This window comes from Leuciscus leuciscus, assembly GCF_965113295.1.
Source record: "Leuciscus leuciscus genome assembly, chromosome: 3".
NCBI lineage: Eukaryota > Metazoa > Chordata > Actinopteri > Cypriniformes > Leuciscidae > Leuciscus > Leuciscus leuciscus.
The window spans coordinates 51329256-51344256 of NC_138727.1; the positions used below are offsets into that span (position 1 = coordinate 51329256).

General features: G+C 38.1%; 1 protein-coding gene across 1 annotated transcript in view; it reads left to right on the forward strand.

Moving 5' to 3' along the window:
- LOC309495532 (adhesion G protein-coupled receptor E3-like) overlaps positions 1 to 14700 on the forward strand; it is a gene marked incomplete at its 5' end in the record, with an annotated part of 84878 nt that extends 70178 nt beyond the window's left edge. Inside the window, 4 exons of the mRNA XM_082165313.1 lie at positions 44 to 250; positions 328 to 560; positions 14355 to 14421; positions 14505 to 14700. Of these exons, the coding sequence (XP_082021439.1) occupies positions 44 to 250; positions 328 to 560; positions 14355 to 14421; positions 14505 to 14600 (603 nt within the window). The 3' untranslated portion in view covers positions 14601 to 14700. The remainder of the gene's footprint in view (positions 1 to 43; positions 251 to 327; positions 561 to 14354; positions 14422 to 14504) is intronic.
- Between the last annotated feature and the right edge of the window lie 301 nt (positions 14701 to 15001).

A 15001-nucleotide genomic window follows, 5' to 3' on the forward strand; every position in this document is an offset into this window, starting at 1 on the left:
CAGCACAGATTTGGCACTCATATACTCTGACATGTTTTCTCAGAGCGACTCACTGCTGGACCTGTTGAATTTGGTGTGTGTGATCGTGGGGCTGGTGTTCTTCAGTTTGGCCCTGTTGACCTTTGCCCTTTGTCAGTGGAGTCCTGGAGTGAATAATGTGGCTCGAATCAATCTCTGCCTGAGTCTGCTGTTGGCTCACCTTCTGCTCCTGCTCACACAACAGTTCCTGAGCCTCATACGCCCTCATCAGGTGAGAATGATGAAGGAGCCCTACAGCTCAGCACAGTCTCACTGAGAATCATCATAACCGTCTCTCATGATCTCCAGGTGTTGTGTGCCGTGATATCAGGTGTGCTGCACTTCCTCTTTCTCTCTGGCTTTGTGTGGATGTTCATTGAAGCTGTGCTGCTCTTCATCTGTGTGAAGAACCTATCACAGATCAGCTCCAAAAAGAGGGAGGTGCTTAGCAGTGGATTCCTGTGTGTGATTGGATATACGGTTGCTCTGGTTGTGGTGGCCGTGTCTGTCGGGCTGCTTCCTGAAGGATACGGCAGCGAACAGTGAGTTGTTATTGTTGTGTTTTTAAAGGTACAATATGTAATAATTTTGTAATACAATATCCAGAAATCACTTGCACAGTGTGATATATTTCCTGCAGTTGTGTACTTACAATATCCCAAAAGTTCCCAAAGATTTTTAATTTCAGAGAAATTCCAATTTTAAATAATTGGCCGTCCCGGAAAACCTGTTCACTTGTCGCCTGTCACTGACGTACAGAGGTGGGAGTAAGTCACTAAATTCAAGTCTCAAGTCAAGTCCAAGTCTTAACATTGCAAGTCAAAGTCAAGCCAAGTCATTCTGTTGTAAGGGTCAAGTCAAATCAAGTCAAGTCAAGTCAAGTCAAGTCATACTCTTTGTCAAGTCAAGTCAAGTCGCAACTTAGTCATCAAGTCATACCAAGTCACACACAGGCTCGTTTTACACATTTTTTAACTCTGGGACTTTTATTTCTTATTTAGACACAGAGGGCTGATGGGCAAAAAAAAAAATTAAAAAAAAATTAACTTGTGTGTAATAAATAAAATATCGTTAGAAAGCACATTAAATGCTCTAAAATAAAAATAAATTAAATGACCACAAGTAAACAAGAATTAATAAAACTATTCCCATCTTGTGCTAGCCCTACATAGTTATTTTGCTGTGATGCCCTCTATGAAAGTGTAAACGAAACAAAAACATAAAAAATGTCAATTTAATCCAATTAGGCCAACGTGAACACACTCAAAAAAAAAAAAAAAAAATTTCTAAACATAAGATTTATGTATTTAAATTGCATATAGAATTTCCATCCATTTGGATTACATAGTTTTAACATAAACCAATTAATAATCTGAATGTAATTCATATTTTTAAGTCATATATAAATGAAACAGATAAGATTTATGTAATTGTATTAATAAACTGAATGTGATTCATATATGTCAGTCATATGTAAATGAAACGGGTAAGATTTATGTAATAGTACACAGAAAAACGCCCATGTTAAATTAACACTGCTCAGTGTTCATATGTGTGCACACTACAGAGTTAAAGTACCATTGAAGCAGTGTTGAAGTTAATGAGATAATTAAGTGGTGATTGAGCATTAATTATGAACACCTGCTGTCAACAAGCAGAATCACTGAAGAACAGAGAAACACAAGAACTACAACTGACTTCAGCCACAGTCTTAGATGAAATCAACTGAAGAGAAAAGAAGACATTAAATCTGTGAAGATCTCAGCAGAGGAGGATTAAACAACTCAAACAGCTTTACCAGCTTCACCTATTACTAACCAGACTGACTTAATTTAATATCCGTTTTAATGAAATCAACAATTGTATTTTAAAGTCACCATGATGGTGGTTAGCATTTGCTTTAGTTGGACTCTTGACCCTTAACTTTTTAGAATTACATTTTCTTCGGCTGCTACATTTGTGTGTATATAAAACACATTTGTTGAGGCAAAAAAAGCCATGAGAAAATTAGATCAGGTGATATTGGATGTTTAATCATCATGTAATTGTTTGAATCTCTGATCTTATTCTGTGTCTAATGCTTTAATTATATAGGAGTTGTGTTGGTAATGTTGTTATATAATAGAAGCCATGTTAATTTACAGAGAGCAATGTTGTTAGCCAAATAACATTTAGTGCATTAAACTTTTTTACTCTACATTATTACTTCAAGAATCAGTGTATGACTCTCAACAATGGTGACAATCAATGAAATGCTTCATGCTGCAGTGCATGCTGGGTACCACCAATCAAAACTCACCCATATCTCCCAGCATTCATTGCGACATTAATACATTATGCAGCTGGATTTTCTGGATACTTTGTTTGATTGTCACCATTGTTGAGATTCATATGCTGTTTCTTGATGTCTGTGTTTGTCTAAGTAATGCCATAGATTCAAGTTTTTGTGCACCAAGTATTTTTTTAAAAACCTATTTTAAATAATAGGTATTTGATAAACACTGCTAGATATACTATAAAATCAAATGACTTCTATTGTGAATAAAACAATATTAAAAACACAAGTCCTATATAATCAAAGCATTAGATACTGCATAATATCAGGGATTAAGAACATTACATAATGATGACATTTTCATCATCAATAAACAACCAACATCATCTGATCTCATGGCTTTCTTAACTACAACAATTGTGCTTTAGAAAAACACAAGTAGGGGAGAACGGGGTAATGTGAGACATCGGGTAATGTGAGACACCCCCTATATCTAGGCAATGGAACACAATTGTGGTCATATGACCATTATGTTTTCAAGCCCCTTCCATTTCCCCTTGGCCATGAAGGAGAGGACCTCATGGTGCTGTCGTAAGCATGTTTTTTTCACAAAAATATTTTTTTTGCATGTAAAAGTAAATTTTCTTGCTGTCAACTTAATCAACTGTTGTGCCAAAGCAAATTGATTCAGGTAAAAAAACGTATATCATACATGTTGATGAACTACCAACATATAAAACCATGTGATGATGCTAGCTGAAGATAAGCCTGAATTGCTAAGAGAGATAGTTTTTTACTAAAATGTGGCGGTGGGGTAAAGTGAGACAAATGCTGTGGGGTAAAGTGAGACATGAGGCTTAAGTTAAGTTTAGTCTTAAACATATTTTAATGTAATATTACATGACATATGTTTTATTTTTAATGTCATAAACATAGTAGAAAAGCCATCATGCCAAGGCAATACACCAGGAAGAAAACCTGGGGCAAAACACCCCTCGAGAAGATGGAGAGTGCAGCCGCTGAGGTCAAGGAAGGAAAGAAGTCTATAAGAGCAGCTGCAAGAGAGAGAAATATTGACAAGTCAAGCCTCCTAAGATTCATAAAGAAAAAAAAGAAGGGGGAAGTAAAATCAGTAGCCTGGGGTGCAGCAGCTTAGGCAAAGAGGTGGAGCACCTTCTCCGTCTCACCTTATCTGAATGGAGCGTTTGTCCCCTCCTCGACAAAACCCCCAAGTCTTTGTTTCTTGCCCGACCGTTTTAGGACCGAGACAGGAGCTCCGCACTCTCCCTGGGAGCCTGCTAGGGAGTAAAGTCAGCATGGGAATCTCGTCCATCTGCAACCTCACGGACCTCGGAGGAGGACCTTCCTCCACAGCTTTTTCTCCAGGGGTGTCTCAGGCCCCTGGAGTCGCTTCGCCGTTTACCCAGAACGACTGTTCGACATGCATACGTTTTACCTTTGGGATCAACCGAGAAGCCCCGGACGGTGAACCGCGATGCGCAGGCTCCCTACACACGGGTCTCGCTCCACTCGAGCCTAGGCTCGAGACAACACGGCCACTCATAGGGCGCATGAGGAACCATCCACCGGGGGCAGGGGCAGGAGGCATCTGGTTCGAGGCCGTAACCGGGAAGGGTGCTTTCAAAGCGGGGGGAGGCGCAGGGCAAAGTTTGGCTCTTAAGACATGCCAGGGGTGCCCCAACTAATCTAAGCCTCCCGACGCGCCCACGGCCACCTTTGCGGACATCCGTTTCAGACGGGCCATCTTAGTCTCCCGAGGTCAACGCGCAAATCGGGGAGGAGCAAGCTGCTCCATCCCCAGGTGCGTCCGAAGCTCCAATCGACCGGGCACCCCGACTTGACGGCCCGAAGGAGAGGGTGCGCTCTCCTGGGCCCCAGGCAACCCGGAGGCGCCTGTTTTCCATTACCTAGTCCGATAAGAGTGTCGTCTCCCTCCTCTATAACACCCCTCTATAACACCCCGAGCGTCCGTGGTTGCTCCAGCAGGAGCGCCAGCAGGTGTACGGATCTGACTTTGACCGGAGATGACCCACCCTCCCTGGGGCTGGCCCGGGAGGTCTGCGAGCATAGAGCTCTTCTTCAAATACAAGATATTTTTGGACATTTTTACAAGGAGGAATATCCTCCAGTGTGTCTTTCACCCCTAGCTCACCCAGGACGGTGCACGTTCACCGGTGTGCACGCCCTGGCACAGAGGGACTGGGTGTCCAAACCAGACCCTATTTACTGGAAGTCTCGCCCGCACAAAGTGCACTTTCCCTGGGCTGGGTCAGGCTGTTTCCCCACCCGGTCTGACCACCACGGTTCTCTGGTCCATGTTCCTTGTCCGAGCGGAGCATTGTCCCTCCTCCACAAAGACCCAAAGGTCAGTTTTAGGACCGACTTTGCTCCAGACGGAGCTCCAGCGGTGGCGGACAAATCCGAATCTGGCTCAGGACGGGCCACCCTCCCTGGGCTGGCCAGGGGAGGTCTGACTGCATTGAGTTTTCCAAATGTATCACAATAATTTGGACATAGTTCTTTTTTTTTTTAGGAGGAATTTCCTCCAGTGTGCCTTTCACCCTTAGCACGCCAAGGGCGTTGCACCTTCACTTGGATGCGCACCGGTGGTCATCAAAAAAATTTGCTTAATTGACCAATCTCCATGATTCTGTTACTAGTCCGACATTAGTTCTGGAATGTGTGGTTGTCAAGCTAGCTGTCAATATTCTTACTGTTACAACATGTGTTGTTATGGAAGTTTCAGAGTGGAAAAAGTAAGTGGATCAGTTTACCCCCAGCTGGTTCACTTTACCCCCTTGATTTCTCTGGTCTGTCTCAGTTTACCCCTAAGCTGGGGTAAAGTGAGACACAAGACCACTTTTTTAAAAACAATCATATTTTCACTGCCCTTCGTCCTGAATACATTCTAATAATTTCCATTGCTAGGAAACATCCTGAATTAATGGGAAATGTGTAAATTTGACTGATATATAATTTTAGCTCGCTTAGAGGGGAACAAATGTAAAAAATGTCTCACTTTACCCCACTCTCCCCTATAGTAGTGATGTTACGTTCGTGAACGAATCGTTCTTTTTGAACGAATCCTTTAGGTGAACGAATCGTTCTCGTTCACGTAATCAATTGACTCATATTTCTCGTTCACTGAAATCCCTCCCTCCACAGCAGCGCGGCGCTATTAGCAGCGCATGCGCAGCTCAGTGAACCGGTGTTTTCAACCTGTCAAAGAATGAACCTCGAGCCAATAGCCTTCGAGTATGAGATGTGACGGAGCATGTGATTTGTTGGATGTAGTGAACGAATACGCCCTTCACTGACTGACCGAGTTGCTTTTGAGTCTGAACCATAGGTCTGAACGAGAGAGAGATCTTATCGTTTGTGTACGAGTTGAACGAACTGGTATGTCGTTCATGAACGAAAATAACCAGTTGTTTGAACGATAATGATGGCGAACCGATAGAGCTAGGCTTGTGTAGTTAGCATGTTTGCATCAAATAATCAAATTTACACTTTACCATTGTAATGAAAACAGGTTAATAACGCAATATATTGGTTAAATATAACAAAGACAAATTAACATCGTCATTTTTTACTTGGTTTGAGTTAAGGGGGGCGCACTTGACTGTTTACTTGATTTAAATTTACACTTCTCGTTACCTGCTTTTCTTATATTTTGGTTGTGTGTTTTAGTCTTAGTTTTGTGGTATTTTGCACTTTGAACAATTTACTTGACTACTTGTGTTCATTTTGTATTATCAAAATGAATTCATTACGTTTTATTCATGTATGCACTTCTCTAAAAACGAATACAAACAAAAAAAATATGACAGTATTATAGGTCTCATAACGTCAGCAAATAGCATTTCAGTTCGGGCTGTGAAGGGGCATGTATTTGGTTGGATCTACTGAACGAATTTGCCCATCACTGACTGAGATCGCTCTGTTTCGAGTCTGAACGAGAGGGAGAGATCTCGTTCGTGAACGAATTGAACTGGTACTTTCGTTCGTGAATGAGACTGGGGTAGATCGGTCATTTAGCATGTGATTTAATCTCATTCAAAGCGCAGTTATAGGTGTGCACATATAATTGTTTATATTCATATTCAACATACAGAACATCAACGTTTAATATAATCCCAGATTTATGAATGTGTATGTCTGACTAAATAATAAAAAATTTAATATTATGCAAGAAAACCTTGGTTTGGTCATCTGAACCACTTATTTAGACTTATGTTATTAATTTAGTAAATAAGGGACACATTTTAACAAAGCCAAATCACTTTTTTTTTTTTAACAAGTAAATACGTTCATTAAAACATAACATAAAATACACTCTTTTTCGCCACCTGCTGCAGTATATATCTAATATGAAGAAATTATCACTGAACGAATCATTTTGGTGAACAAACTGAAAATGAACGAGTCTCTGAAAAGAATCAAACTTTCCACCACTAAAGTATAGCAACCAAAGAAAAGTTTACATTAAAGAGTCAAGGGTCAAGAGCCCAACTAAAGCAAATGCTAACCACCATCATGGTGACTTTAAAATACAATTGTTGATTTCATTAAAATGGATATTAAATTAAGTAAATCTGGTTAGTAATAGGTGAAGCTGGTAAAGCTGTTTGAGTTGTTTAATCCTCCTCTGCTGAGATCTTCACATATTTAATGTCTTCTTTTCTCTTCAGTTGATTTCATCTAAGACTGTGTCTGAAGTCAGTTGTAGTTCTTGTGTTTCTCTGTTCTTCAGTGATTCTGCTTGTTAACAGCAGGTGTTCATAATTAATGCTCAATCACCACTTAATTATCTCATTAACTTCAACACTGCTTCAATGGTACTTTAACTCTGTAGTGTGCACACATATGAACACTGAGCAGTGTTAATTTAACATGGGCGTTTTTCTGTGTACTATTTAGGGCTGTGCGATATATATCGTGAGATTGTTATGCGCATCTCGTCAGTAAAGCCGGTTCCTTGATTAGTAGTAAATCGCCATCACCTGCTTTCAGATGGAGCGGCATTTACTACAAAGAGCCATAGTTAACTGACAAGCTGAGCCATATCGCATTAATATCGCGGACGTATCGCCAGCGATAATTAATGCGATATGGCTCAGCTTGTCAGTTAACTACGGCTCTTTGTACACAGCAAAAACTCCAGTGTTAGGGCGTTTTTCCACTGGGTTCGTTTGCTGCGGTCCGAACCCGAGTGCGCTAGTTCCCGGCGCCTCCCGCAGCGTTGGTCTGGTTTCACACTCAATTAATTGTATCGAACCCAGGTGCGTTTGCAGTGATCTTACGTCATCGCAAACGCAATCAAACAATGATATCGACAGTGATACGCATGCGCGGGATACTATACTTCCTGAACAAGCGCGCACCCGAGTCCGTGTTGCTTGCACATTAACGCGAACCGCACCACGGTTCGGGAGCAACCGAGCTCAGACCACCTCCTCCAGCTAGTCTCGGGTTCGGTACTCTAGTGCGCACCCGGGTCCGATGACAGCGTTCACATTAACGATTTTTCATGCGAACCGTGCCCCGGTCCGCACTAAACTGCCAGTGTGAAAGCGCCCTTTAATTAACACTCCTGGGAGTGTATGAGTCCACACTCAAGAGTGTTGAAGTTAATGAGATAATTAAGTGATTAATTTAGTGATGATTGAACATTATTGAAGACACCTGATGTTAACAAGCAGAATCACTGAAGGAGAAAATCTCAAATTGTAAGTTACCGTTATGACGATCAATGGTTGCTTTAGTTGGACTCTTGACCCATATATTATTAACTTTAGATTTTGTTTGTCTGTTGTTTCTGAATTATAATCACCAGTTGAACATAGAAAAAAGTGATCTAATGGTGTTGGTTATGTTATGACAATCATCATTTGAACTTGATCACTGAACTCATTAAAATCCTTCTTTCTGACTTCGATTTATGTTGTTGGTTAATGAATCTGCATAAATGGCCAGAATTTTTTATATAATATAAAGGATTTCTTAAAAGTTGCTTAAAAAAAAAAAAAATCATTCTTTTAGGCACACACAGATGTCGAGATTCAGTCTATGCATCTCAACAATGGTGAGGAGCAGAATATTCAATTAGGAAAAGTAAATTACATAGACAATTCAGATCATAATTTATTCATACCGCAATGCATGATGGGAGCCATTAATGAGTTGTGATTGGTGGCTGCAGAGGTGGAGATTCCAGGGGTCAGAAAGTAAAAGTCCTGCCATATATTTATTCCACCCATGAACTCACACAGCAAAAAACTCTAGTGTTAAATGAACTCTCCTGGGAGTTTATTTGGCTCCAGACTCAAGAGTGTTAAAGTTAACGAGCTAATTAAGTGATTGATTGAGTGATGATTGACCATTATTGAAGACACCTGATGTTAACAAGCAGAATCACTGAAGGAGAAAAATCACAATTTTAGACACCATTATGGAGATTAGTGTTCGATTTAGTTGGGCAGTTGACCTTCAAATGATTATCTTTAGATTTTGTTTGGCTATTGATTCTGAGTACAGCCAGATGAACAAAAAGAAAAGGTGATCAGGTGATGTTGGTTATATTTGAACATAATCATAATTTGATCTGAATCACTGAACTCAATTAGAGCCTAATCTCTGACTTAAATATATATCGGTCATTACAACATCACAGTAATTCTACAGATTAAGTTCCAGATTTTTCAATATAATTCAAATTATTTCTTAAAAGTTGTTCTGATAAAGAAAAAGAAAATCTTTCTTTAAGGCACACACAGACATCAAGATTCAGTGTATGAATCTCAACAATGGTGACAATAATAAAGCATGTTGCAGTGCATTCTGGGTGCCACCAATCAAAACTCATCCATGGCTCCCATCATGCATTGCGGTATGAATAAATTATGATCTGAATTGTCTTGTTTTCCTAATTTAATATTCTTTTTGTCACCATTGTTGAGATCACTTAATTATCTCCTCAGCCCTAAATGCCGCTCCATCTGAAAGCAGGTGATGGTGATTTACTACTAATCAAGGAGCCGGCTTTACTGACGAGATGCGCATAACAATCTCACGATATATATCGCACAGCCCTAGTACTATTACATAAATCTTACCCGTTTCATTTACATATGACTGACATATATGTATCACATTCAGTTTATTAATACAATTACATAAATCTCATCTGTTTCATTTATATATGACTTAAAAATATGAATTACATTCAGATTATTAATTGGTTTATGTTAAAACTATGTAATCCAAATGGATGGAAATTCTATATGCAATTTAAATACATAAATCTTATGTTTAGAATTTTTTTTTTTTTTTTTGAGTGTGTTCACGTTGGCCTAATTGGATTAAATTGACATTTGTTATGTTTTTGTTTCGTTTACACTTTCATAGAGGACATCACAGCAAAATAACTATGTAGGGCTAGCACAAGATGGGAATAGTTTTATTAATTCTTGTTTACTTGTGGTCATTTAATGTATTTTTATTTTAGAGCATTTAATGTGCTTTCTAACGATATTTTATTTATTACACACAAGTAAATTATTATTATTTTTTTTTTTTACCCATCAGCCCTCTGTGTCTAAATAAGAAATAAAAGTCCCAGAGTTAAAAAATGTGTAAAACGAGCCTGTGTGTGACTTGGTATGACTTGATGACTAAGTTGCGACTTGACTTGACTTGACAAAGAGTATGACTTGACTTGACTTGACTTGATTTGACTTGACCCTTACAACAGAATGACTTGGCTTGACTTTGACTTGCAATGTTAAGACTTGGACTTGACTTGAGACTTGAATTTAGTGACTTACTCCCACCTCTGCTGACGTAATATCCGCATTATCCCTGGTTTCCGCTCAAGTACTGCCATACACTCAAAAAAAAATTGTGTCTAAACATAAGATTTATGTATTTGAATTGCATGTAAAATTCCCATGCATTTGGATTACATAGTTGTAACATAAACCAATCAATACTCTGAATGTGATTCATATTTTTAAGTCATAAATAAATGAAACAGATAAGATTTATGTAATTGTATTAATAAATTGAATGTGATTTATATTTGTCAGTCATATGTAAATGAAACAGGTAAGATTTATGTAATAGTACACAGAAAAATGCCCATGTTAAATTAACACTGCTCAGTGTTCATATGTGTGCACACTACAGAGTTAAAGCGGTGTTGAAGTTAATGAGATCATTAAGTGATGATTGAGCATTAATTATGAACACCTGCTGTTAACAAGCAGAATCACTGAAGGAAAGAGAAACACAAGAACTACAACTGACTTCAGACACAGCCTTAGATGAAATCAACTGAAGAGAAAAGAAGACATTAAATCTGTGAAGATCTCAGCAGAGGAGGATTAAACAACTCCACAAACAGCATTACCAGCTTCACTTATTACTAACCAGACTGACTTTATTTCATTTCCGTTTGAATGAAAACAATAGTTGTATTTTAAAGTCACCATGATGGTGGTTAGCGTTTGCTTTAGTTGGGCTCTTGACCCTTGACTTTTTAATATAACATTTTCTCTGGCTGCTATAATTATGTGTTTATAAAACACATTTGTTGCAGCGAAAAAGCCATGAGAAAAAGAGATCAGGTGATGACGACAAAGTCATCATCATGTAATTGCCTCATTCGCTGATCTTGTTCAGTGTCTAATGCTTTTTAATATTGTTTTATTCATAACAGAAGCCATTTGATTTTACAGCGTGAAATCTAACAGTGTTCTTTTATCAAACAATATACTTTTTTTTTTTTTTTTATAGTTAATGCACAAAAACCTTTCACCTATGGCGTTACTTAGACTCACACAGACATCAAGAAACAGCATATGAATCTCAACAATGGTGACAAAAGATACAAAAAATCCTGATGCATAATTTATTAATGCCGCAATGCATGCTGGGAGATATGGGTGAGTTTTGATTTGTGGTACCCAGCATGCACTGCAGTATGAAGCATTTCATTGATTGTCACCATTGTTGAGAGTCATACACTGATTCTTGATGTCTAAGTAATAATGTAGAAGAGAAAGTTTAATGCACTAAATGTTTTTAAAATTCTTTATATTATTTGATTAACTGTTGGATCTAATGCTGTCAGGTCACACAGCTACTATAATAAATAAAACAAAATCACATAACCCCAATAATCAAAGCATTAGACACTGAAAAAGATAAGTGATTCAGGCCACAATATGATGATTACACCTTCATCAATAAACAGCCAATATATCACTTGATCTCATTTTCTCTGGGCTTTTTCGCTGCAACAAATGTGTTTTATAAACACATAATTATAGCAGCCAGAGAAAATGTTATATTAAAAAGTCAAGGGTCAAGAGCCCAACTAAAGCAAACGCTAACCACCATCATGGTGACTTTAAAATACAACTATTGTTTTCATTCAAACGGAAATGAAATAAAGTCAGTCTGGTTAGTAATAAGTGAAGCTGGTAATGCTGTTTGTGGAGTTGTTTAATCCTCCTCTGCTGAGATCTTCACAGATTTAATGTCTTCTTTTCTCTTCAGTTGATTTCATCTAAGGCTGTGTCTGAAGTCAGTTGTAGTTCTTGTGTTTCTCTTTCCTTCAGTGATTCTGCTTGTTAACAGCAGGTGTTCATAATTAATGCTCAATCATCACGTAATGATCTCATTAACTTCAACACCGCTTTAACTCTGTAGTGTGCACACATATGAACACTGAGCAGTGTTAATTTAACATGGGCGTTTTTCTGTGTACTATTACATAAATCTTACCTGTTTCATTTACATATGACTGACAAATATAAATCACATTCAGTTTATTAATACAATTACATAAATCTTATCTGTTTCATTTATATATGACTTAAAAATATGAATCGCATTCAGAGTATTGATTGGTTTATGTTACAACTACACAGTAAATTCCACAGTGTTAAATCAACACTGCTCAGAGCAAATATGGTCCCACTCTACAGAGTGTTAAAGTATCACTAAAGCGGTGTTAAAGTTAATGAGATAATTAAGTGATTAATTTAGTGATGATTGAGCATTATTGAAGACACCTGATGTTAACAAGCAGAATCACTGAAGGAGAAAATCATAAATTGTAAGTTACCATTATGGTGATGGGTGTTTGCTTTAGTTGGGCTCTTGACCCTTATATGTTTACTTTAAATTTTACTGTTGTTTGTCTGCTGTTATTGATGTATAACAGTCAAATGAACAAAGTAAAAGTGTGATCTGATAGTGTTGGTTATGTTTTGACATAATCATGCTGTGATCTGAAAAATGAAACTTATTGAGATAGTTTGGTTTATCTTGTTACCAGCAGCTTTGTGATTTTAACAGCATATGATTATCAATACTTTACTTATAATCCAAAATATTTCATAAACATTGTTCTGATCAAAACACTTTCAAAATAATTTATTTAGTAACACAGACATCAATAATCAGCCTGTGAATCTCAACAATGGTGACAATAATAAAGCATGTTGCAGTGGCTGCCACCAATCACAACTCATTAATGGCTCCCATCATGCATTGCGGTATGAATAAATTATGATCTGAATTGTCTATGTAATTTACTTTTCCTAATTGAATATTCTGCTCCTCACCATTGTTGAGATGCATAGACTGAATCTCGACATCTGTGTGTGCCTAAAGGAATGATTTTTTTTTTTTTAAGTAACTTTTAAGAAATCCTTTATATTATATCAAAAATTCTGGCCATTTATGCAGATTCATTAATCAACAACATAAATCGAAGTCAGAAAGAAGGATTTTAATGAGCTCAGTGATCAAGTTCAAATGATGATTGTCATAACATAACCAACACCATTAGATCACTTTTTTCTTTGTTCAACTGGTGATTATAATTCAGAAACAACAGACAAACAAAATCTAAAGTTAATAATATATGGGTCAAGAGTCCAACTAAAGCAACCATTGATCGTCATAACGGTAACTTACAATTTGAGATTTTCTCCTTCAGTGATTCTGCTTGTTAACATCAGGTGTCTTCAATAATGTTCAATCATCACTAAATTAATCACTTAATTATCTCATTAACTTCAACACTCTTGAGTGTGGACTCATACACTCCCAGGAGTGTTAATTTGAGGGCGTTTTTCCACTGGGTTCGTTTGCTGCGGTCCGAACCCGAGTGCGCTAGTTCCCGGCGCCTCCCGCAGCGTTGGTCTGGTTTCACACTCAATTAATTGTATCGAACCCAGGTGCGTTTGCAGTGATCTTACGTCATCGCAAACGCAATCAAACAATGATATTGACAGTGATACGCATGCGCGGGATACTATACTTCCTGAACAAGCGCGCACCCGAGTCCGTGTTGCTTGCACATTAACGCGAACCGCACCACGGTTCGGGAGCAACCGAGCTCAGACCACCTCCTCCAGCTAGTCTCGGGTTCGGTACTCTAGTGCGCACCCGGGTCCGATGACAGCGTTCACATTAACGATTTTTCATGCGAACCGTGCCCCGGTCCGCACTAAACTGCCAGTGTGAAAGCGCCCTAACACTGGAGTTTTTGCTGTGTACAAAGAGCCGTAGTTAACTGACAAGCTGAGCCATATCGCATTAATTATCGCTGGAGATACGTCCGCGATATTAATGCGATATGGCTCAGCTTGTCAGTTAACTATGGCTCTTTGTAGTAAATGCCGCTCCATCTGAAAGCAGGTGATGGCGATTTACTACTAATCAAGGAACCGGCTTTACTGACGAGATGCGCATAACAATCTCACGATATATATCGCACAGCCCTAGTTAGCGACCCCTAGCGGCGAAAAAAAATGACATATTGTACCTTTAAGTTCATTTGATTTTGGAATTAAAGGGAATTAAAGCAGCTTGGGTCTTTTGTGACATTTCTTATCTGATAAAATATTTTTTTAACACACACTGTATAAGCACATACACGATTAAAACAATTTTTAAAAAGTCAACACCAGACAGTATTTTTGACACATTCATTCAGTTCTTATATTATGTTTCCTCTAAACAGTTGCTGGATTAAAATGGATAAAGGTTTTATCTGGAGTTTCCTGGGTCCTGTTTGTGTCATACTAGCAGTAAGCACATTTCTTTTTTCTCATGATTTTAATTTATATTAAAGGGAAAACAAAATGATTATTTATTATTTTCTACTTCTCAGTTAAACATGATTCTCTTCATCAACATCATCATCAGTCTGAACTCAACTCTCAAAAATCTGAACGCTGAAGTTTCACAGATGAAACAAACCAAGTAACAAACATTCAGATTCAAACACTCCATAGAAAAAAAAAAAGTAGCCAATAAATACACTTTAACTCTTTCTCTGCAGTGTTATGACATTTAAAACACTGGCTCAGTTTGTGGTTCTTGGTTGCTCCTGGATTCTGGGTTTCTTCACTAATGACAGTAAGGAGCTGGAGATCCTCTTCCTGATCTTGAACTCCCAGCAGGGAACCTTCATCTTCCTGGTCTATTGTGTCCTCAATAATGAGGTCAGACATCACTCAATTTACCACCATATTCCATGAAAGACTATTACAGTTGTTTATTACAGTTGTTTTCTTATTATAGGAATTAACTAAAACTAACATTTTATGTATGTTTTGTACACAGTAAATTCCCCAGTGTTAAATTAACACTGCTCAGAGCACATAT